The sequence below is a fragment of the Cupressus sempervirens genome, chromosome 8 (assembly GCF_028749045.1).
Source record: "Cupressus sempervirens isolate cs-2001-9-10 chromosome 8, ASM2874904v1, whole genome shotgun sequence".
Taxonomy (NCBI): Eukaryota; Viridiplantae; Streptophyta; class Pinopsida; order Cupressales; family Cupressaceae; genus Cupressus; species Cupressus sempervirens.
In genome coordinates, this window is record NC_143125.1 from 23,172,867 (window position 1) to 23,199,848 (window position 26,982).

Consider the following 26,982-nt stretch of genomic DNA (forward strand, 5'->3'; position numbering starts at 1 on the left):
GAAGACACATTTTTATGTGTAAGCTTGGAGTTGAAGGAAAATTACAAAAAGTAGACCAATCTATTGTTTTTATACTCCTTAAAAATCATAACCAGATTTTGATTTTCAATTCCTACATGCTAGTAGGAAGTTGGAAAACATGGTTAGAAAGTTGGAAAACATGGTTTTGAGGAAAAATTGGAAGTCTGATATGCTAATTCCATTTTACCAATTTTGAAACAAATGCAAAAAAGAATAAATCCAAATTTTGAAAAAGCCAATTCCTGTCATCTTCCAGGAACCAAATGGAACCTTATTGATCCAATAAGACATTGCTAGTTACTATTCGGATGTTCTCTATAACATATATACACTAAAATTATAAACACTAGAGCATATGAATTTCAAGTCACATTCTACTAGGTGGTCTTTAATAACCCCTTTGTTTTAAAAAATCATATATATTTTCTACTATATAAGTTTCTAGGGTTAAATGCCACTAAGGTTAAGCTCATATCTAATGAAAGTAGGGAGCACAAAATTAACATGTTTAGAGAATTTTTTTGAAAATTCAGTGGAGATTCATTGATGTGATTCAATACATTTAGTAGATTATGTATGTTGTAATGAAGATTAATTTTTTTCTATCATACTAAAACTACATAATAATAAAATGAGACATTTTAAACATATAATGCTATGAAAGATAATAGAATCCTAATTAATGAACTTCAATAAATTCATGTCTTAGTAGATAATATTATCATCCATCATTTCTATCAATTTTAATTTTAGTAATCGTTCTAAAAACATTAGTACACTATTATTATCATCTCCCAAATAAATAGAAAAATCTACATATTTATTATAACTTTTCTTTCATAAGCTTAATCAAGACTAAACTTTTATCCTAATGTCCACCTAAAAAATCAATAAATTATAAATAGAATGTAAATAAAATAAAATAAAATCCTAAATTTATAAACAAAATTAATCTAAATACACATTTCTATGACCAATCAACAATACCTTTCACAAATACCATCCTTTACTTTCACTACAACTCACTTTTTCCTCACTTTGAGCATAAACATATTTAATTGCATACTTTAATAATAGATGTTAAACTATACCCAAACGGAAGCAGTTGAAAGTGTTCCATCAGTTGAAAACTAAATTAAAAAATAAATCACAATTTCATGGATTGAACGAACAAACAAACCAGTCACTTGCTTTGAGGTTCCTTTTTAACCTAAGATGCGTTTCTTTTTGCTATATATGCCCACTTCAAAGAGTATAAGATAAGAAATTTCCTTCTTTAATAAATGCCAATCCCCACGTTTTGTTGTTTTCCACAAAAAAATATCCCACCGGGCGTGTAACTCGTGATTCACGATTATGTGGTCAATTTCCTATAAAGAAGATGCATCGAACATAATTGACAATTATTTGAGGGTATTCAAAAATTCTTCAGAAATGAGAAGAATGTGCAGCAAAAAATATGGGAGATTTATTAGACAGACCAGGGTTATCAGAAGCCTACGAACACCCAGGAACGTTTCCCTGCTTTATCATACACGACGATCTACCAAGGTAAGAAACTTCTTCAGCTTATTTCGATGTGTTTTTTAATATTCGTACAATTGTATTGCAGTCAAATCAGTTGATTCAGGGTTTATCAGATGAATCAGTCTTTATGATTTTTTTTGTAATGAAATATATAGCATCAATTAGAAAACTTAGATGGAATGAAATTATATTGGGAAAGTTTTAGAGTTAGGTTTCGATTTTTGAAATAGGTTGCATAAAGTTTGAAACTGATGTTTTGATTATCCATTATCAGAATCTAAGTAAACTAAAAGACATAAATAATACTTTATTACAAATTTTAGATATTGATCTAATTATTCTTGATTGCATTTCTCAAATACTGAAAACCATGATCATGGAAGTTGGATGGCATAAAGGGGTGAAATTTGGCCTATATTTTCCCTTTCTTGCTATTATTTTAGTCTTTATCACAGTTATCCTGACCAAATTCAGCTCAATCCTCTTTGAAAGTTTTTATCAGAGTTATCCTGACCAAATAGACACGTGATAGATTGAAAGTTTTTGAAATCTGTGGATTTAGCAGGTCAGAAGTCCAATAATATCCACTTCGCATTTGAAAGAGGTTTCTCAGAATGAAAGCTGCAATTCAATGAAGAATATACCAAATCAGAGTTTACAAGGCATTGATTGGCAAAAGCTGACAAATTTTCCAAGAGTACAAGTTAACAGCTTTCATCCAAATGCGATTATTGAGATTATAACTCGATCAGAGTGGTGTTTACTTTCATCCGTTCTTGTATTGCTGGAAGAGGAGAATCTTGAAGTCTGTTCTGCCCACACAATTTGCGTGGCCAAGAAAGTCTTTTACACCATCTTGGTAAAGGTAAAGGTACTCTCTACTTTTTGTCATTTTAATAAATTATCTTAATATAAAATAATATATTTTACTTATGTTTTTTAATCTTTTTAATTATTCTATATTTTCAAATTATGAGTAATTTTTTTGTTATAGAAATTTGGATAAAAGTAAATTGTTGAAATGGTCAAAAATCTTTTAGAGATAAAATAATTGTAAATTACTTTTAATATAACCTACATTAACTTTTATCATAGCTTTTGTACCATCTAACATCTTAGGATTGTTTCTTTCTACACTACACCAAACACTATATGATCATAAAGTGAATCATCATTTGCTAGCACCAATATATGGCATACGTGAAACAAATGTTCTTATAATTATTCAATAGATCCTCTAATGTTATGATATGTGAAACAATTGTAATATGCAATCTATAAAGTTTTAAAATATTTTAAACTATCATATATGACTATAAATGTAGGATGAATAGTAGAGAGAAAGAGATGTATTAGCTGAACATTCTAATTTCACTCTTTTCAAAATCTTATGTGGAAATTTCAAAGCACTCCAATTCTTACCAGCAGCTTATTTGGTAAGTTCTTTTGCTTATAATTAAGGTTTGAGTGCCACATCATCAAATGATTCTACATTAGCATGTCTTTTATAATAGATGAAGTCATGTTTTGTAATATGGTCATGATGCATATCACTCAATCATGGATAACTATCATGAACACAAAGGCAAAACAACTTTTGAGTTTACATGTTATAGTCAGCAATTAGTATTCAACTGATATCTACAATTACTTTATCTCCTAATTTTTTAACTAATTAACTTCCAGTTCTTTATGTAATATATATTTATTCAATATTAAAAAAAAACTAACAAACTAACAACTTTATGTTATAATCATAATTAGATGTTAAACAACAAGTACTATAATACAAAGTTATTTCAACTGATTCCTTTTTTGAAACGCCATTTTATTTTCATATTTTGTTCAAAATCTATATATATATATATATATATATCTTTTTCTGTGTCCGAAAACTACAAATATTGCCACATAAGCAAACAGCCTCAAGATGCGGAACAATATTCGGAAATATATAGAAAATTAGAGCCTTTTTAACCTTCCAATTAAAACAGCTACGTGTTTAACCTTTTCAAGTTATATGCTCACTTGGAGTGCCCCTCAGACTTGAACTATTTCTCCATACAGCAGACAGTACGTAATAACATTGGAACAGTCATGATAAAAGTTGAAGTTGCCGCAATAAAATAAAATAAGGAACCTGGTTGTGTTGTTTTCTCGATCACCCGCGGTTGCTCCTTTCCACTACAGCACCCTATGCTCCAACTTAAACACCACTACTGCTGTCCACCAGCTCCTGCGTTTTTTCTTCTATTCCCCAATTTTTAAAATCTCTCCCTGCCGCTGCCTGCTCCTTTCCTCAAATCTTTCTTCCTCTCCCGTTCTACTCAACGCACCGCCCTCTTAACACGAACCAAAAACGACCCCTTGCAAGCCTGCGGATTTTTTTTAATGCAGCCCTCCTTATATTTTTTATTTCCACGCGTTTTCTCCCCCTCCTTTTCAAAAAACGTCTCCCCTTTTGTTTTCCTTCAAAAACGTCTGCTTTGTTTTTCTTCAAAAACGTCAGCCTCTTCCCAAGAAAAACAGCAACTTCTATCATTATTATAATTTTTTAAAAAATATTTTGCCCTTCTTCCATCCAGCTAACGTTATGGAAGAATATTAAAAATTGGAAAATATTTAATTAATTTCTTCCTATTTGGAGTGCTAACTTTAGTCCACGCTCGTTTCTATTTAATCGAAATAAATTTCTCAACTAACTATTTCGATTGTAATTATTAAAGAAAATAAATTAAGAGCATAATACTTATTTTAAATCTAAATTATAATATAGCAAAATTACTAAACAATTTATAAATTCATTACCATTCTATATGCATTCCAAATTCACAACCCTGCCAAGGAGCTATATTCCTCTACCTCAACCACCCTTCTACCTTCAGTACCTGCACACTCACAAATTCGACATCACCCAATACGTCAGTAATGTCATCATCATAATAATCATAATATCTTAAATTCAAATTTTAAAACATTCAACATACATTATCAGATATAAACATATATATGAATTCAAAATTTTAACCATCATATCGAAATTTTATAAGCTCGTTTAAAACATTCAACATACATTATCAGATATAAACATATATATGAATTCAAAATTTTAACCATCATATCGAAATTTTATAAGCTCAGCATATTGCGACCATTTATTAAATTAAATTAGCCATCCAATAATATCAACAATAAAAGTGTTAAGGTATTCGATACGAGTCCTACATAGTCAATCATAGTCTTAGTCAAAAGGTCAAAAACATACTAAGTCCTAATAGAAACGGGTTGAAATAATAAGTCGTGACAATTTCAACTGATTCTTCTTTTGAAACGCCATTATATTTTCTTATTTTGTTTAAAAACTATATATATATATATTTTCTGTGTATGTATTTTGATAGTTACTTTGTTGGTCTATATTCTAGCTGTAAGAGACTTCTTACATATCTATTTTAATTGATTAGACGTTTATATTCTTATTACTGGATAGCTTAAACATAGGCAATTAATTTCCTCGAATACTGATAGATTCCAAGGAAGAGCTTTCATCTTATTTTATGACGGTGAAAATTCAATGTTATTTGTTTTCAGGTGGTGGAAACATGTGAGATCGATTGTGAAAGTCTTCGTACGAAGCTCTACTTCGTTGCTGCTGAAAAATCAGAAGGTACTCATCTGTCACTGGAGACAAGAAATATTGAGCATTTGTAAACAATGTTTTACTTTACATAAGAGATCTTATCTGTGATTTGTTGCTATTATAGGTACCTAGTTCGTATTTATACTCAGCTCAAGCTATATTCTTCCATGTTTTATCTTAATTAAACTGTCATTGTAAAATGATAGAAAACAATATATTATTATACCTATGAAACGCCCTTTATATTAGAGTGAGCCAAGGGAATCCCTCTAGAATGTGAGGGCTACAGGCATAGGTCTGTAACTACCATATTTTAGCTGTCAGCTTATAGACTACAGTAAATGTTTGTTGCTGTTATAAATTCGATCATTAATATTATATTTGTTCTTATACAAAATTTCTTATTCTTATTTTGTAACAATTTTTAAAAATAATTTTAGATAGTTTAAAATTTGAATTTATTAGATTATTTATTATAAGGAAATTTGAAGGAACTTTAGTAGAATTGGGTTACTTTATAAAAACATATTTATTTGGATGGTTAAAAATAAATTTTGGTAAGATAAACATAATAATTACTTAATTATATTTTTAAATAGTAAATAATTTATTAGTTACTATTAACCATTAAGTTAAAAAATATATTTATTTGATGATTAATATATACGAATTTTTATATATTATCTGAGGATAAATTTATATTTTCAATAATGATCATGAATTGTGTAAAAAAATAATAGACACTAAATTTTCACAATCCATGCATGCATTTGAATAATTTGTTTCCAAATTATAATATAAGAAAGAGAGCTATTATGCCACCAGACCTATTGTTTTATCTGAAAACCCTGAACTTTTTTCTTGGACCTCTTTCTTGTTGGAATATATATTTGTGAAAATATGAACCTGGCTGTGGATAAGAAATACACTTCTTATGATTCCAATCCCGTAAAGCATTTTGCCCAGGGAATTTTGCATTGCCCTTTCGTCCATGGTGGACCAAATTTCATCCTTTATCAGCGTCAACAAGATTTGACTGAATAGCGTTACTCATCTGTATCTTGTTTGTAATAATTATCTAATTCGTAGTGTAACGGTCATCTGCCTTTGGCACCTCAAAGGAATTCTTTGTCCTAACTGCATATTTTATTAAATGGTTAAAACTAAATTTTGGTAATATAAATATGATTATTACATAATATTTTTAAATAGTAAATAATCTAATATTTACTATAAATCATGAAGTTAAAAATATATTCAGTTGATGATTGATATATATATATATATATATATATATATATATAATGCTAAATTTATATTTATATTTCCAAGGGTGATCATGAGTTGTGTGAAAAAATAACATTTATATTAACAGACATTAAATTTCAACAATCCATGCATTTGAATAATTTGTTTCCAGATTGTAATATAGAAAAAGAGTGATTGTGGGAACATACATTTGCAGAGCGAATTCATTCCTTCTATACAGAGACAACAGGAAAGCTTACAAGAGGCATCGTGCAAATCTGGAAGGGATCAAACCTATGATTAGAGGAAGTTAAAGGAGTTCACAAATATTAAGAGTTCAGAGCATAATAATGAAACATAGTTTCTGGTAATCGGTAACCAAATGACTAAAAGATTATGGGAGAAATGTCATAAATTTGGTGTGATGGCATGATGGCATAGTAGTCATATTTTAGTCTTTGATTTTTCTTTTTGGCTTTCTTCGAATTTCAGAGGAGAGGTGAGTTGAGCAATATTTTTCCTTTGTAGAATGCTTAAATCAACAAATTAAAGATAAACTTCTATCAGTCCATTCTTTATATCTTAAAGGTTTTTAAATTAATTTTTTTAAGGAAATACTAGTTTGAACTTATCTGATCTGCCCATTCCTTCTATCTACGGTTAGATCAAATTTCATATCTTCCCTATAGAATTAATGAACATTAACATATTGGCAAATATCCTGGGTTCAAGTTCAATTAAGGTTTTGATTGATTATCTGATGAACCAAGTCCTCAAACATATTAAGATTATCACAAACAACTAGATATATAATAAATAACTGCTTCAATTTCAGAGGTAAGATTAATACTAAAATTGTATTTTCTGATTCAGAATTAACCGGAAAAATTTATTCGGTCGCGCCTAGCGAAATTGTGAAGGAAACCAGTTTTAAATTTTTAGAGCATGGTAGTTTTGGTTTTTTCAAGCACTCTCAGTCGGTAGAAGGGGGAGAAATTAGCGCTCCTTATTTGTCTGATGATTTAAATCATCAAAACACTCCTTTTTACAGTAGTAAGCCCTTGTTCCATCCCCTCTCCTTCACTTGAAAACCTAGTCCTGATTCTCCAAATAGGCAAGATCATAATCAGGATGAATTATTAGTCTCCTACAAAAACACACCACTATTACTATCTCCAAGGATAAAGGACGGTGAATTGTTTTCATCTTCTAATACTGAAATGGTTGGTAAGTCTTTTTCGAGTAGCAAACTCTAGATTCAAAAACATGGGTGATATAGATATATTTATTGAAAATGTAGAAAATAAAATGTTAATTTTAAATAATCTATTGAAAGATATAATAATAGTTTACAAAGAGGTCTATGTAGAACTTGCTGCATGGCATCATTTTTGTATCCAGATATTCTTTGGGACTATATTTGACCCAACTAGATTTATCCCAAGGACTTATGTCTTCCCTATTGGAAAAATAGAACAGCAGTAACAAAATAGAGAAAGAAGGAACTTTCTACTTATTTTTATTGAATAATAGATGCCAATTTATACAATAGCTTGACTCAACAACATTCTTAAATAACTGCTAATTAGATTGAGAATAAACTACTTCATGATTGACAACACACAAACTTAACAACTAACAAAAAATTATGGACACCTAATGTAAAATGTCTACAATAGGAACTTGATTCAGACTAAAAGTCACTAAACTTGTGTTACCAGCAACTCAACAAGGCTTGCCACATGTGCAGCAATTACTATTTACTATGGCTGGAACATTAACTCCAACACTCCCACTTAACACTTAATGTGACAACTAAAGGAAGCATTATCTAAAAATTATACTTTGAAAATATGGCATAGAGGAGTAAGACTTTCTCGTACTTATGCAGCTATCATCTAGCTTCAAAACTCCATTTGACACACCATCTCCACATGGAATGTCTCATAACCTTTGTAGAAGTATAGCTTCTTGATCCTATAACACCTCAAACTATTCAACCATCCATCTAAACTCAACTACATCTTTTCCTATTTTTCAAACCATTGATCTCTTCAAAATCAAACAATTTCTTCAATGAAATCACAATCATCTGGTGGTTCTTCTCATGGCCTCATCTTTTTAACAACTTCTTCTCTAATATACAAAACTTAATAGGAAGATAGCTTTGATACCATATTAGAAAAATAGAGCAATAGTTTTGGGTCTGTTCTAGAGAAGGGATCAGAATTTAGGATTATAACAAAAACTTTCTATCTTTCTATATAAAATTAGGAAATTATATATTAGGGATTAAGGAGACCATTCAAGGTTTTTTAAGTTTGGTCCTATTAACAAATAGATCTAATAAAATTAATGTCTTTTTTTTTTCAATCTTTTTAAGTTATGAGTACTTCATTTTATAGAAATTAGAATAAAAATGAAATTTTCAAATGATAAAAAATCTTTTAAATATAAAATAATTGTGAATTACTTCTTATAATTAACCTCTTCTATATCATTTTTTTTTTTTTTTTTTGATTGGTAGGAGGTTGAAGTCAACATTGATTATTATTATGTTTCAAATAAGAATCTCACAATTTACTGTGGTGTTGTAGGCCCTTTCCTTTGTCATGTTGAGATCTTACTAACTATTTTTTCCTACCATCTAACATTTTGAGATTCTTTCTTTCTAGAATCTATGCCACTCTTTGGCCATAAACTAAATTATTATTTGCTTAAATCAAAAAATCTCATATGTATTTTTTTTCTTCTTCATATAAGCATTCAATATATCTTTGAATGTTAGAAGTTCTTAGAGGGATTTGAAGCATATCTCCAACATAAGAACCAACAACCTTTGTGAAGAAGTTGTAGATTTCTTTTAGAAAAAAATCAAGGATAATGGAATCATAACTTGAAATGTTTAGATAAGTTGACAAAAAGTTTTATACATAAACAAAAATATATAAATGCATTCAAATATTAAGTTGCAAGATCCATAAACTTAGTGAAAAGAGATAGCCTAAGATAAAATTTGAGATTTTTCACACTTTAGGAGGGGTTGTCTATCTATTAGGTTATGATAGCTACACTTTGATGAAAACTTTGCATTTTCATCTCTAGGAAAAGGGACAATTCTCACACAAGATATAAGCAACTTCAATTGGAGTCCTTGACACACTTATAATGCATCGATGTTGTGGAAAATTAAAGGCATTTGTGTCATTTGGGTAAAAAAGGAAAGAATGTTAGCTAGGATGCTTCTAGGAGAAAAAGGTTAGCTATTTACTCATGTATAGTATGATTGTGATTTTAGTAATGTATGTGTCTTTTAAGAGTCCCATTTGTATTAGAAGGGATATTGAAACACAATTAGTGATATAGGACATAATAATTCAATTGTCCATTGGAATTTAAAGATGGACAAATTTAAGTAGAAATTTGTTAAATTGTAATGAAAAAAGAAGATGATAATTGTTAACAATAGTGAAGATAGATTGAGGTTTATGTAGAAATAGGAAATATCTTGGTTTTGGCATAATGAGATATGAAAGAAATTTATAAAGGAAAATTAATTTTTTTATTATGAATTACAAATTTGAGATGAACTCAATTCACAAATTTTGAATGCAAATATTCATTCATATTTTTGTTATGATCCAATGCTAGAATATTACCCTAGATGATAAGTTTCTATCTATTATTGTACTTGTCATAGGCTAGTATTATTGTATTCACTTTCAACAACTAGGATTACTTCATAATCTATCATCCAATCATAGTGAATTATTTTTTGATTAATCAAATATTTATAATGTTTATATAGTAATTTATTATTGAAACTGTTTCTCTCAATGATGATTGGCTCATTTGATTTGGTCTTATAGAGCCCCTTTTTTTTGGATGTCTCCTCCATATTGATTTATTTTTGGCTACATTTTAGGTAGTTATAATGTTTTATTAACATCTAATATTTCAACATTTTTTATGAAGTTATTTATAAATTTTCTTATGACTACCTTAATCTATTAATTATAACTACTTTTCTACATTACTATTCAAATAAACTTTCAAATGATCTTTTAAATCTTTCTTAAGTTATATTGATTAATTATTATTGTTCAATAATTTCATTGTAATATCTATTTCTATTACAATGCATTTTACAGCTAGTACATGCCACTATGTTACAATTGTTAAAATATATTCTTTGATACAACTAGAAAATGTTCATCCTACTCATAGACATGTAAGGGAACAATGTAAAACTAAATAGCATCCATATTGCCTTAGATGATAAGTTTCTATCTATATTTAAAATATATTCTTTGATACATCTAGAAAATGTTCACCCTAGTGATAGACATGTAAGGAAACAATGTAAAACTAAATAGCATCCATGTGATACTACAATGGAGTGTTGAGGTATGATACTTCATTATCTATATGTTAGGGTCACTTTTGGATCTAAAGACACTTTCAAATAGTTAAATTTTAGGATTGGATGGTAATGAGTTGGTTGTTAGTTCTAATATTGTCTAGTAAAGTAGATAATGATATATATGTAACTAGATAAAATAATAAAATTTTCACTTTAATACATCTTTATACATATCACAAAAGGATGAAAGACTCGTAGGGATAGAATAAAACTAAAAGTAAAAAATATATAAACATATGGAAATTAGAAATTAGTGTATGTAATAATAAGAGGATATGGCCTATATAGATCCATATTAAAGTATAATAGATAGTAAAAATAATAATTCTTTATGTCTAGAAATTAATAAAATCTAATATGAATGATAAAAAATTAGAAAAAACACATCTAAATGTTCAACTATAAAAAATAAATCTTAACACTGTATATTAAAAAATCAATTCTACTAAAATTATTCAAGCTAATAAAGAATAGATTGATATAATTAAAGTATAAATCAACCTAAAATTTTTTGATCAAGGGTTAAAATAGGTTTTTAATAGGGGGGCTGAAATCCCAAAAGTCTTTACAACATAAAAGTTAAACATTAATATAAAGAACAATGCTAGAAAAATAACTGGCACACTAAGACAACTAGCAAGAACAAAAAACCAACTAAGAAATAGAGACAAGAACCAACACCAAAATCCAAATGACTAACTATGTGAGTAAGCTCCAAAAAGCCAAAAAACCCAAAGGATAGACAACCAAACCAACATTATGATGGGTCTAGTACCATCTTCTCCTTCTTTTCCTTAATCTTCTGTAATGGGCACCCTTGGATGTCCCAAAAAACCAAACCAATTTGCTGAAAGGAATTTTGTCAAACAGTTTGCATGCAACTGCTTATTTCTCTATTTAATGTTTTAAACCCCTTATAACTCCAGAAATCAAACGTTTATTTGTTTGTTGTGTTTGTGCATGGAATTGGTATCATACAACATAAACAAGAAAGAAAGTACAATAATATGAAAAGTGGAAATGAACTACAACCAAATAAATGTTATTTTCAGAATTCATAAAACCAAATACATGACAGATTTATCAACTCACTAATTACTTCAGCATTATTGACATAATACTCCAGCACATGCTTTCGAACTTGCTGCTACAGTACTTTGTCCTTCAATCAGTCCACTACCTTCGTAATATCATTCTCTCAAAGCGGCATAAGTGCCGAACAAGTAGTGAAGAAGATATGAGCAAAATACCAAATCCACCTGTAACCGAAAATGCAACTAAACTGCCTACTAATGAAGCCGATAACAAAGAATTGCAAAGGCCAAACCCCAAGGGAATGACGTCTAGAATGTTACAAGAGAGGATAAACGTCCTCAAATGCCAAGAACGAAGCTGCAACTCACACACCAATTTCTTCTCATATTCAACTTACCTAATGAAGCAATAAATGCTTCCTTTTATTCTATTTTCACGGGTCCGCTCAACTCATATGGGCAATGTGGGATAAAAGATGTGTAATATATAAAACATATATTAAAATACCCCTTATGTCTCCCTTGGGTACACATCACCATAAAATAAATATTAAAGTAACACTTTAATATTTTACAATTAAATTAGATGTTACTTTAATAAAACTTCAGGCATTAAAATGTATTAGCAATCGGACTCCGAATAATGCGAGTGATAGCTCATCGGAAAGCTCTCACCGAGAAGTATCGAGTCCAATCACCAAAATTGACCTGCACTGTGTCCTGTCGACTTACTAAAAATAGTAAGTATGCTTGAAACTAAGTAAATCAACTTTGTTTTGGCCCAAACTGGAAATGACTAGGCCAAAACACTCCAGGATCCCATTAAACCCTTCGTTAGCCCTTGGGACCATGTAGAACAAGGCTAATGCACACACACTTGGTCAACTGCTAAAATGGGGACATTACAGTCCGCCCCCCTTGAAATTGCTTGTCCTTAAGCAATCTCAATCCAGCCTGCTGAATAACCTGCTCACTCTCCCATGTAGAATCTTCCTCCGGTAGGTCTTTCCATCTGACCAAATACTCCTTCACTATCCTGTTTCTAAGCTTCCTCTCTCTAGTGTCCAGAATAGCCTCGAGTACTAACACAAGCTTCCCCTCCTCATCCAAAGGGGGTAAATCTATAGAAGGCACTATACTCTAACCAATGGCTTTCTTAAGCCTAGACACATGAAACACATTCTGCACTCGATTGCCCTCTAGAAGCTCAAGCTCATAGGCGACTTTGCCTATTTTGCGAATCACCCTGTAGGGACCATAAAATCTAGGTTTCAACTTTTCAGCTCCACTCTTCTTGAGCGATGACTGTCTATATGGTTGTAGCCTCAGGTAAACCATATCCCCTACCTCGAAGCTATGCTCTATTCGGTGCTGATCAACATACAATTTCTGTTGATTCTGGGCCTGTTGTATATTCTCTTTGAGCACTTTCAGGATGTCCTGACTATCCTACAATAAGTTTTTGGCTTTGGGCACTCTACTGTCCCCCAAAACTAAATCCATGAAGCTAGGTGCTTCATAACCATAGAGTGCCATAAAACGAGTCATCTTGATGGACATATGATAAGTGGTGTTATAACAATACTCTCCCATATGCAACCATCTGATCCAAGCCTTTTGTTGTGTAGTTACATAGTTCCTCAAATATCCTTCCACCCATTTATTCACAATCTATGTTTGCCCATTTGTTTGTGGATGATAACTAGTGCTAGGTGTAAGATCTGTGCCACACAACCTTAACAACTCTTGCCAAAAAACACTCATAAACTTACTATCTTGGTCGCTGACAATGAATCTGGGCAACCCATGTAACCTAAATATCTCTCTAAAGAAAAGATCTGCCACCTGTGCCACTATGTAAGTGGACGGAATAGCAAAGAAGTGAGAAAACTTCGTCAAGCGGTCCACCACCACATAGATGCACTCCCTTCCATGCACTCGTGGTAAACCAGTGATGAAGTTCATCAAAATACTTTCCCATTTCCTATCAGGAATGGGCAAGGGCTGTAATAAACCTGCAGAAAATGTTTGCTCTCCCTTATTCTGTTGACAAATCACACACTCCCTGACATACCTCTGAACATCATCCTTGAGCCCTTTCCATGAAAACCGCTCTCAGATCTGCTTGTAGGTCTTGAAGACCCCCGGATGTCCAGCTGTGGGTGCATCATGAAATGCCTTCAGTATCGCCTCTTTCAAATGTGATGATGGAATCAAATAAACCCTGTCCTGAACTCTGATCAATCCATCTATCACCTCATAGCGATCATCCTGTATGGTACCTGAAATCAATCCAGAAGCCCAAGCATCTCCAACATACTCTGCTATAATCTGATCTCTCCAATCTCCTGAAATCTCTGCCAGAGCACATAAGTGAGGTCTCCGAGATAAGGCATCAGCCACCACATTTTTCTTACCTTTGACAAACTCTATGTCAAAGTCATAAGCCTGCAATTTAGTCACCCATTTTTGTTGCCGGTCATTAAGATCACGCTGGCTCATGAATTATTTAATACTATTGTGATCAGTCTTGATCACAAAATGTCCACTTACCAAATATGATTGAAATTTGGCCAATGCATGCATTATGGCCAACATCTCCCGGTCATAGATAGAATAACTTTTCTCAACTCCCCAGAGCTTCCTACTCTCGAATGCAATGGGATGCTTCTCCTACATCAATACTGCTCCAATCCCATCACCTGATGCATCACAATGAAGCTCAAAAGGCTTCGTGAAATCTGGTAGAGCTAGAACTGGACATGAAGACATTACCTGTTTGAAATGCTCAAAACACCTCTGTGCTGCCCCTGTCCACATGAAGGCTCCTTTCCTGGTAAGATCTGTCAAGGGTGTAGCAATCTATGAGAATCCCTTAACAAACCTCCTATAAAAACCACATAAACCAAAGAATCCCTTAAGCTGTGTAAGGTTTGTGGGATTAGGCCACTCTACAATAGCTCTAATCTTTTCGAGATCAACCCGAACGCCATCTACACTAATGATATGCCCAAGGTAAAGGAGCTCAGTCATGCCAAACTCACATTTAGATTTCTTGGCATACAATGACTCTCTCTCCAGAATAGATAACACCTCCTCCAGATGATGTAAGTGCTCCTCTCAGGTCTTACTGAAGACCAAGATGTCATCAAAGAAGATCAAGGCAAATCTCCTCAGCTGCTTCTGGAATACCTGGTTCATACAACTTTGAAATGTAGCAGGTGCATTGGTTAGACCAAATGGCATAACCATGAACTCAAAGTGGCCATAGTGACATCGGAAGGCTATTTTCTCAATGTCCTTTGCTCTCATCCTGATCTGATGGTATCCGGATCGCAAATCAATTTTGGTGAAGAAGCATGCCCCATGCAACTCATCAATCAGCTCATCAATCCTAGGAATGGGATACCTGTTTTTAATTGTTTTCTTATTCAATGCCCTGTAATCGATGCACATGTGCATCGTCCCATCCTTATTCTTTACCAATACTACTGTTGAAGCAAAGGGGCTCTTACTAGGCTTGATATGCCCCATCTCCAACAAATCCTTAATCGCCTTCTCTATCTCATCCTTGTGTTTCTTAGGATGACAATAGGGAGTAATCATAACTGGTTTGGCTCCCTCCTTGAGCTCAATAACATGTTCCATCCCTCTGTTAGGAGGAACCCCATGAGGAATATCACTAAATACTTTAGCGTGTCTATCAAGTATCTTCTGGATATCTAGTGGATGACTCTTTTCTTGTGGCTCTGGTGAAGTTGGCATAATGTAGCACTCTGCCGCCCACTCTATGTCATCATGACGAAAAAGTCTCTGCATTCTCCTCAAGGACACTACTCTACAACCTCCATCTGAAAGTCCTCTAAGTACCACAGTTCTGCCCTCATGCTGGAATCTCATCTCCAATTTTGCTAGATTGAGTGTGAACTCAACTAGTGAAGCCATCCATGTCATGCCGAGGATGACATCATAATCTCCCATGTCCACAACATAGAACTCATCCTCCAACTTGCAGCCATCTCCAAACCTGATGTGAAGATTGGATATCTTCTGAGTGCATAATCACTTATCACCATTAGCCACCATGAATCTAAACCCATCATGCTCCTCTATCTGTAACCCTCTCCTGGCTACCAACTGTGCATCTATGAAGTTATGTGTAGCCCCAGTGTCAATAAGAGATATCACTTTCTGCCCCTGGATAGTACCCCTGACCTTAAATGTGATTACCTTTTGGGCCCTTGTCAAGCATGCCAATGATCTATCATCCTTAGGAATGTTGCTCTCCTCTATAGTGTTACCCTCATCTGAATCGGAGTGCTGATCCTCCCCTTCTGACTTTGACTCTTCTGCTGAAAAATACTCGATTTGATTTGCCTTATCCTTGAGAGAACATTTATGAGATAAGTCCCAAGGCTCTCTACAATGGAAGCACAACTTCTTCTTTCGAAGTTCATTCAAGGTTTCATTGTCTAGTCCTTTTGATCCTTCTTTGGGTTTGCTATACTCTTTCTGAAATGGTTTTTTTGTCTTTGTCCTTGCGGTAGGAAGAATCTGTTGAATGGTTTTTTCCTTTGTATACCGAAGGGGCTAAATCTTGTGCCTTTTTAGTTGCTTCAGCTAAGGTGAGTGGATCATGTCCCTTCACCCAACCTCGTAATGGATCAGCAAGACCATCACAAAATAACACCACCAATCTCCTAGGAGAGATATCAGTAACAAGTACAGACAAGCACTCAAACTTGGCAATGTAAGCATCCACAAAACCTGACTGTTTTAACTATGCTAGCTCCTTGAAATGTAACTTGGGATCCTTAGTGTCAAATCTCCCAATCAATGTTTCGATGAATTCCTCATAGGATGTAATATGATTATGCCCCAAAGTCACCATGCCATGATGCCACCATTCATGTGCAACGCCATCCAAGTGCATAGCCGCATACTTGATAGCCTCCTCCTCAGGCATAGGATTTAGCTAGAAGTATGTATCTACCTTCTGCACCCAAGCTCGTGCAGTCATCTTTCCTGAAGCATCATAATAAGGTAAAGAAAGTTTTCCAACTTTCTTCCTCAGCTCAAAGTTTTGATTCCTCCCTCTTGCTTTAGGCATGTGTCTCATCCTCAAGTCCATATAATCTCTAAGAGAAATATCCGCCTCAAACTCTGGTCCACTAGCCTCCCAATCCCTCCTAAACTGATCCTGTAACTTGGTAATCTACGGTCTGTTTACTGGTTGAACCGGATCTCTGGGTGGGAAAGTGGGTAGAAGAGGTCTCGAGCTCACAGTCCATGCTGGGCATGCAACGTGTCTAAAGTTATCAGCCTCATTCCCATTGTTGCCGTGTCCATTATTACCATTAATGTTATTCTCATGACCATTGTTGTTGCCTTGGCCTCCATGGTTATTGTTTCCCCCGTTGTTATTGTTTCCCTCGTTGTTATTTTTTCTGTTGTTGGCATCACCTGGATTAATATTGACACCCATCTGTCTAGCCATGAGCTGCAACATCATGTCCATTCACCTATTCTGCTCCTGTTGCATGCGCTGCCTCTGCTCTAATGTATCCAGTAACTGTCTGAACAGTACCTGCCCCTGATCTGGACTATCATTTCCACCTCCACCTAATCCTGTATTCCTGTCATCTCGATCACCCATATTATTGTCCTGATCAAAGAATATCTCCTCTGTGTCTGTATGGTTGGATTCAATGTCCACTTGCACAGATGTACTAGACTGTTTTCTTTGCAATTCTGAAATCCTATTTTGTCTTGCTCTGGTATCGCGGAAATTATAAGACCCCTATCGCATGCTCAAACATAAATGCTTAGCCTATGTTTTTTATTTATTTATGATCAAACACTTTTTCCCTCTATCCGGCTGTTCCAAATTCCCTATAAGACCTCCACAAGATGGCAGGACTTATAGCTCTGATACCACTATAATGGGCACCCCTGGATGTCCCAAAAAACCAAACCAATTTTCTCAAAGGAATTTTGTCAAACAGTTTCCATGCAACCTCTTATTTCTCTGTTTAATGTTTTAAACCCCTTATAACTCCAGAAATCAAACGTTTATTTGTTTGTTGTGTTTGTGCATGGAATTGGTATCATACAACATAAACAAGAAAGAAACTACAATAATATGCAAAGTAGAAATGAACTACAACCAAATAAATGTTATTTTCAGAATTCATAAAACTAAATACATGACAGATTTATCAACTCACTAATTACTTCAGCATTATTGACATAATACTCCAGCACATGCTTTTGAACTTGTTGCTACAGTACTTTGTCCTTCAATCAGTCCACTACCTTCGTAATATCATTCTCTCAAAGTGGCATAAGCGTCGGACAAGTAGTGAAGAAGATATGAGCAAAATACCAAATCCGCTTGTAGCCGGAAATGCAACTAAACTGCCTGATAATGAAGCCGATAACAAAGAATTCAAAAGGCCAAACCCCAAGGGAATGACGTCTAGAATGTTACAAGAGAGGATAAACATCGTCAAATGCCAAGAACAAAGCTACAACTCACACACCAATTTCTTCTCATATTCAACCTGCCTAATGAAGCCACAAATGCTTCCTTTTATTCTATTTTCAAGGGTCCGCTCAACTCATATGGGCAATGTGGGATAAAAGATGTGTAATATATAAAACATATATTAAAATACCCCTTATGTCTCCCTTGGGTACACATCACCATAAAATAAATATTAAAGTAACACTTTAATATTTTACAATTAAATTAGACATTACTTTAATAAAAATTCAGGCATTAAAATGTATTAGCAATCGGACTTCGTATAATGCGAGTGATAGCTCATCGGAAAGCTCTCATCGAGGAGTATCGAATCCAATCACCAAAATTGACCTACACTGTGTCCTGCCGACTTACTAAAAATAGTAAGTATGCTTGAAACTAAGTAAATCAACTTTGTTTTTGCCCAAACTAGAAATGACTAGGCCAAAACAGTCTAGGATCCCATTAAACCCTTCGTTAGCCCTCGAGACCATGTAGAACAAGGCTAACGCACACACACTTGGTCAACTGTTAAAATGGGGACATTACATCTTCTTCACAACCGCTTTGACATCTTTAATATGTTCCTCTGTCTTAGCCTTCAACTTCCTAGTACCATACCTTGTTCTCTTCTTACCCAAAGGCTCTTTCATTCCCTTAGCCTCATCCAAGTCCAAAACCATTATGTTGTTCACTTTCATTTTCCATTGAGGCTTCCAACAATTTGTGGTAATTATGGATGAGAGTGAAAGTATTTCTTTGCAAAATCTTAATTCTCTCTACTAGACCTTGATTCTTTTCCTCCACATTATTACTAGCATTACCAATCCCTACATCCCCAGTCAAATTTTTCTCAATTTCCTCCATTTTAGCATTAGGGCTCTCTAATTGATATTGAGCTCTTTAATGGAGTTGAAAATCCACTACTCCATTCTGAATGTGTACATTTAAATCTCTTTTTCCATTTGGAGTACTCCAAGCGGAGGATGGATATCTTTACCTTTCAGGTCTTCCTCCAGTAATTTGGCATGGACCTCTTCTACACTCATAGTATTAGCAATTGGGAACTACCTCTCTCTATTTTTGTCAATCTTTTCCTTAGACTCTTTAGGGGCCACATTGAGAGTGTAATTATTAGTCTTAATCTACACATCATGAGTGATGTTATCCTCGAAGGATTTATAGCACAAGGCCTATTTATCATAATCTTCTTCTTCTTCCCCTATGTCCACATTTTTAGTTTCCTCCTCTTCTTTACCAATTTCCAAATTTGTGCCTCCCCTCTCCTCCTTTTCCTAGAAACTAGCCATCATCTCCTTAGAATGAATTCATATGGGGGCAAGGAAGGATATTTGGTGACCAATTTTTTTCCACCGACCCACTATAGAAACCACTCTCCACTTCCTCCTTCATTTCTAAACTTTAAGGTTTATCATCACTAGCTTCTTATGAATCCAACTCCATTTCCTTATAGTTGATTTTTAAAAAATTCTTTCAACTAACTCCCTTTTAACCTCTCCCAACTCAATGATCAACCTCTTTCCTTTCCCTTTACTACTTGCATGAGTTTTATGGCTTTTTTCTTTATTGATAGGGATAGGAAAATGAAGAGATTCCTTCACATGATCCATTAGGAACTCAAAAATTAATTGCATCAACCCTTCATATGGAATGGGTTTATTGGGTTTTACCTTATACTCTTTGATACTATGATCAAGCAAACACAACAGGTAGAAAGGGAAACAAACCCTTTGCTATTAAGACTTAAAAGTTAGAATTGGTCATGAAATCTTTAGAAAATATATAAAATCAATATATAATATTAAAAATTAAATTGATGAATTTTCACTTCTAATTTTTCTATAGTACCTCTATCTAAATGTTAAATTTTTTATTTTTTATTTTTTAATGCCTTAAAAGATTATGATCTTCACAATTATACACCTAATCTAATTTGTCCATTGATCATTTATTTTGTAGTCCAAATATCTAACATTTTATAGACCATTAGAGCTTTACTTCTTTTAAGTATGATTTCTAATAATAAAAGGGTTGGCCCGTTTAATGTATTAAATTAGACCTAGACCACTTTGGCATTAACACTCCTAAATTTTAAAAAGAAAAATAACTTAAACCATTAACTACTAAATAGAATGAGTGGAGGAAGGGTCAGCGCTAGGGTTTCCTAAATGGATGGACCAAATGATAGTGTAGGGGACTTAGAGAGTGAATATCTTGATGGACAACTTTTGGTGCTTCTTCTTCAATGCTTTCCTTCTCTCTCTCTCACTAGTTCACGTTGTTGCATTTTGTTCCTATGCAGATGGGTGCTCATCTTAGAGGGAGGGAAAGGATTTTTTCCTTCAACTATTTCAGGTTGTGGGGTGTGGGTTCATGGATGTTTTGCAATGACATCTATTGGCTACGAGGTCTGTGTGTAGCTTGATATCAGACTAGGAGCCCCTTGGCTAACATTGATGGTGTTTCTCAAGGGCAAAGGAGGGTTTCTCCTAATGATGGTGACCTAACTTCTATTATTGGGATTGTAAGTACGAGTAGGTTTTTTTTGGTTTGGCTTAGACCCTTAGTCCTTTGGAGTGCTCCTCTAATGTTTGGGGGAGAGAATTTATTTCTAGGATTTTCATTATTGATGGTATTGGTATGTAGAAGCCCATCTTGGCTTAGGGTTTTCCCCCTAATAGCCTTTTTGAGGCAGCTCTCTTGCTTATTGTCTTTGTTGTTCTTTTAGAAGCCAAGTTTTTGTTTCATATGGTTACTCCTGGTAGCTCCTCTAGTGTTGTGGGAATAAGTAAAGGTTGTGGCCTCTCTATTTCTAAGTTTGGAACAATCATTTAATGCCTCTCCTTAAGGCATCTAGGGGTGTTTTCTTATTGGATTGTCCAAATCAAGGGGCCTCATGCATTGAATGTCGCCCAGTCTCTTAAGTGGGCTTTGTTTGGTGGCAACCAGGTGGTTGTTATTTCTATAATGATGAAATCTCACCCACGATTTCAAAGGCACCTTAGGATACATTTTTTGTTTGAGGATTGGTTCATGTTGTTTTCTAGTATGCACATAACTCTTATTGAGATGGGGATATCATATATTGAGTTGGTTATATGTTGTGTTGTTGTTTTTGATAGTGGGTTGAGAAATCCTCCTCATTTGGTTGATGCTAGGAAGGTCAAGTGGTTTTAGAAGAAGGTTTTTTTAGTGTTTCTCTTCCTTCTCATTATCCCTATTGAGGTGGGATTCCTTGTTCTTAAGGTGGAAGGAAGCTATGACGAGAGGACAATTTATGATATTCTTCTTTTATGGGTTTGGGGTGTTCCTCCAAACTAGATTTGGAGTTTGTTGGTTGTTACCTCCATGATCTTTATTGGGATTGACTCCTATAGAGGTGTAGTAATTCTTGTGTTTTTTGTGGTGGAGGTTAGTTCTATTAAAAGGGAAGGTATCTGAGCTTCCATTATTGATAGTGCTGATGTTTAGGAGTTTCTCTCCCCTAGCATTGATTTTAGGATCTTTCCACCTCCTTCTACTATTGACGAGGACCCCTTCTCTTTTTAGGTGGGAGGGGAGTTTGCAGGGGGTGGAAGATTCTTGAGAAAGCTAACTTGAATTGGGGGTTTTGTTGGTTGTGGACCTATAGCTATATGGGTGAAAAAAAACAGGCTACCTATTGCCTAAGGTTAGTTTTTGGGCCTTCTAAGGATTTTTTTGTCTCCCCCTCTTTATTTCTTTTCCTCTTGTGACTAGTTAGTTGTTGTTAGTTTTAAAGGGCGCACATGGGTCCTTTGTTGTTGTTTTTGGTTTAAAAATGCAACTAGCATAATGGATTGTCCTGTGTTGATCCTTAGCAATGTGGACTATAGTTGGTGGATTTTTCATATTTGGACTTTTACTTTTTTATAGTGGTACACCTTAGTCATTGTCTCTTTGGATGTCTAGTACTAGGTGTTGTTAATTTGTTGTTTGACAATATCTAGTGTTTGTTGTTTGTAGCATAGGTCAACACCCTCTTGCTACTTTTTATAATAAAAGACTATTAAATAACATAATGAAACAAAATGTAAAATATTTTTTTTATTTTTTAACAATTTATATTTATTTAATTTAATAAATATAGACAAAAAAGGCAAGAGCCTACAACACAACGGTAAATTGTGAGCCTCTTATTGAAGAGGTCTTGGGTTCGAATCTACCCATGCTTAATAAAATAATAATCAATAATAATACATAATAATTAATCATGGCTTTGACCTCTTACTGATAAAAAATTGCATTTGTAAAATTGAAAAGATAAACTTTCTAACTTTTACTTCAAAATTTTCATTTTTTATGTTTTAGTATTTATTTATTTAAAAAAAATTATTATATATAAATAAAATTTGAATTATTATTTTATTTAGTGACAAGTTATTTGTTTTAAATATTTACTTAATGTTTGGATTAAGCAAAAATAGATTTTCAAAAGACATAAAACTAAATTATTATATCATATTAAACATTAAAGAATTCTATTATAAAATAGGCCAAAACTTATTTTATTAATTTAATAATAACTTTTTTTAATATCTCTTCATTAATTTTAGAAATTTTACAATGACAACAATAATCTAAATGTATGAAAGAAACATTATTTCTTTTTATAGTTAATAAGGAATATAATATTTTTAAAATAAAATAAATTTATTTGATTATAAAATAAATAAAATAAAATAACTTATAAGAATATAAAATAATTCTAAATTCTTCTCTTTTCATTTTCTTATACATATACACAGTGTAGGTATATATACTTACAATTTATTCAGCATGCATATGTCTAGGAGGGCTGCCAAGCAACGACAAAATAAATGCATTTAATTTTTTTATGGTTTATAAATATATATGTTTTTAATTTAAATTTTAAATTATTTGGGATCTAAAATAAATTGTGTATATTTTTAGTTTATGTTTTGGATTATATTACATGTCATGTTACAACTTGTATTATATTTGAATTGATCACGTGAATGTAAATGTAGAGTGGCATAGTAGAGATATTTGGTGGGGGAGATCTATTAGTTGAACACTCCAATTTGACCTTTTTTAAAATCTTATATAGATATTTCAAATCACTTCCAATTTTTTTCAGCAGCTTATTTGCTAAGTTCTTTAACTTATAGTTAAGATTTAAGTGCCACATCATCTAATATGATACTACATCAACATATCTTTATAATAAACAAAAACATGTTTTATAATACACTCATATGACATTTTATGACTGATAACTTTTTAAACTAACACATTTCACTTTACTTTATCATTAATAGCCATTCTAAATACAAACAACTTTCTAAGTTCGCATGAATAGAGCATTTATTTCAATATAAAAAATAGTAGCAACTTTATAATCGTAACTAGATGTCAAACAACAAGTACTATAATACAGAATTCATTTGAACAACTGATTCCTCCTCTTTTGAAACATCTTTTTATTTTCATGTATTGTTCAATATATTTCATTTTTGTATATCTATTCTAATAGTTACTTTGTTGGTCTATATTCTATCTGTAATATAGTTGTTACATATATATTTCAATTGATTAGATGTCAATATTCTTATTTCTGGACAGTTAAAACATACACAGTTAATTTCCAAATACTGATAGACTGTAAAAACCTACTAGTTAATATCAACTAGTTTCCAATGAAGAGCTTTCATCTTATATTTACGCCGTTACAGTGGTGAAAGTTCAATGTTATTTGTTTCAGGGGATGGAAAACAGTGAGATGGATTGGGAAAGTCTTTGTACGAAGCTCTACTTCATTGCGGCAGAAAAATCATACGGTACTCATCTTTCAGTGGAGACAACAAATATTTAGCAGTTGTAAACAGTAGTATTTTACTTTATAACACGTATGAGATTTTATCCGTAATTTATTATTATTATAGTTATTTGCCCCCAGATGTATTCTTCCATATTTTAATTAATTAAACTGTCATCGTCCAATGATAGAAAACAATACATTATTAGTATTATTATGAACGTGGGTCACCCTTGTACTGTGAAAGTGAGCCAAGGGAATCCCTCTGGAACATGAAGGTTTACAGGCACAGGTCTGTAACTGTAGCTATACTATTTCAGCTGCTTACTTATAGACTAAGTAAATGTTTGGCGATGTTTGTTATTTGATTATTAATAATAGGTTTGCTTTTACACAATGTTTCTTATTTTTATTTAAATGAGAATTGGTCTTTATATATAAATAAAATATTATTTTTAGCAAATTCAAATGTTTCTTTTAAATCAATTATTTTTTGATACATTCACATTTTTTTTTTTTTAAATTTAGAAAGTATTATATATTTCTTTTATATAAAAAATAATAATTTTAACAAATTTAAATGTCTCTTTTAAATTAAAATAAATCAAGTATTTTTTAATATATTAAAATTTTAAATTCTGTTTTTACAAAATAATAGATATTTCTATTTTTAACAAATTTAAATGTCTCTTTTAAATCAAATAAATCAATTTTGTTTTAGTACATTGAAATTTGTAAATGGTTTTTTAACAAAATATATTATCTATATTCTTAAATGTAAATAATTTTTTATTTCATTTTTTTAATAGGAAAGATCTAAGTTGCTTTGCAATCTTGTTATCTCTTGGGTTCAGTGTTGAGTTATTGATATGGTGAAGCTAGCATCTAATAAATGTGACCATCTCCTTATAAGATGGGCAATTTATGAAATAGAAGCTTGGTATTAGAAGTACAATAATTTAGGTATTTTTGATCCACATATTAGTTTTCTACATTCTAATATTTTTTTAAAAGTAAAACCGATTCAAAATCATCCATCTTAGATGCCAAAAAGCAACCATTTTACATTATGAGGTATATACTACCTCCGAACATATAGCTAAGCAAAAAAAACCAAATTACAAAACTCAATTTTTTAATTTTTCATTCTTCAACAAAATTCTTATATATTCTTGATAGAACTATTTTATGAACTAAACCTATCTTTCCTTTTTATTAGTTATTAGTACAAACACCTTTGATTGGATTTCTATTAAGTGATAAAAATAACATTCTTAAAGCTCCCAAAATGGTATCATTATTGTGTCATAATTTTCTAGAGGTCAATAATTTTTTTTGAGCCTTAATCACATCCTATTAATGAAATTAGTTATTATCTATTTATTAATAACAAAAGAGTACCCGAAACAATATAAATGTTGGTCAACTAATGGATGAACGTTATGTTTTTCATTTCAATAATGAAATGTGCAAGATCCTAAATGATTATGGAAGGGAGATTCCTTCTAGATCCAAGACAAGAGGTAACATATTTCATTAGAAAAATGGTTAGAATATTTGTTTGATTTCTTATATAGACGAAAGTTGGTTATGGTGTATATGGTTAGGTCATGTTAACTTTGATAATATTGTTTCTACAAGTTCTACTTTTTTTGTTAGATATTTGCCTTCAAAAGAAGACTCCTAACATTTTTTACAAGGTATGCTAATTTGGCAAACAAACAAGAGAGACTTTTCACTCTAACAAAGAAACTCCAAATGGATTTCTTGATCTTATTCATACTAATTTGTGTTGCCCTCCCAAGATGAGAGGTTTGCAAAGAGATATCTATATTGTATGCTATTCATTGATAATGGTTCACTATGTTCTAGAGTTGTGGTGGTTGTGTGTGAAGGTTATGCACTATATAAATAATAGATTATAAAAGTTGTATAAGAGGTATATTAATATTTATAATATGTTTCCTACTTGACACAAATTCAGATATCTTTACTATTGAATTTTTCCTTGAAGGTTTTCCAACATAAATCCTCATTTTTGAATGTGTAAATGAATTGATAACAAAAGTATAACTAAATTGAAATTATTACATAAGCTTAAGGCATTAATGTCCTAAATTGAAGATTCTTAACAATCAAGATTAAATTTCCAACATAGGGTTTCTAATATACAAGCTACCAATAACTTAGTATTGATTGTATTTATGAGAATCCATTCCACATGAATGAATGAACCACTTACTAACTAAACTATTGTATTTGTGAAAACCCTCAAAGATGCAACATGTCTTAAGTGTTCTATTTCATTACCACTAGAGATGAGCTCTCGTGAACCACTAATCATGAAAAATAGATCAAAGAAATTGATTTGAAAACTACACAATAGAATCAAAAAAGGAATATTAAAATTTTTCCTATTAGAGGAAGTATCTCCTACTTATTGTACTTAAATTAAAGTATTATATTCAATTTTTTGAAACTTGAATTAATATTTACCAATCATGAGTATCTATTTTTGAGTTATCAAAATATGTATATAGTGTAAGAATTTGGCTTAGGCCAGAATTCACCTAAGAACTAAAGAACTCAACACAAGCACACGGTAGACCAAAATAGAGAGAGTATGATCATAATGACGATATTCATTCAATATGTCAGCTTAAGAGTACACTAGGAGTGCCTGTATATAAAGGCCTCAGGAGAGCTTCTAGAATGCATAGAAGTCAGCATCATGATAAGTCATAC

The 26,982-nt window shown here is 32.4% G+C and overlaps 1 protein-coding gene across 12 annotated transcripts in view; it reads left to right on the forward strand.

The window, feature by feature from the left end:
- The first annotated feature begins 1,253 nt into the window (after nt 1-1,253).
- LOC149541383 (uncharacterized) overlaps nt 1,254-26,982 on the forward strand; it is a 32,605-nt gene continuing 6,876 nt past the window's right edge. Inside the window, exons 1-4 of one of the 12 annotated variants that reach the window (XM_089796653.1) lie at nt 1,282-1,572; nt 2,111-2,419; nt 5,140-5,215; nt 6,654-7,016. In XM_089796653.1, coding sequence (XP_089652779.1) covers nt 1,378-1,572; nt 2,111-2,419; nt 5,140-5,215; nt 6,654-6,736 — 663 coding nt within the window. In that variant the 5' untranslated portion in view covers nt 1,282-1,377 and the 3' untranslated portion in view covers nt 6,737-7,016. Of the gene's footprint in view, nt 1,573-2,110; nt 2,420-5,139; nt 5,216-5,312; nt 5,586-6,653; nt 7,017-24,183; nt 24,635-26,982 lie in introns of those variants that run through there. The other 11 variants (XM_089796663.1, XM_089796659.1, XM_089796655.1 and 8 more) reach the window with 11 other exon arrangements.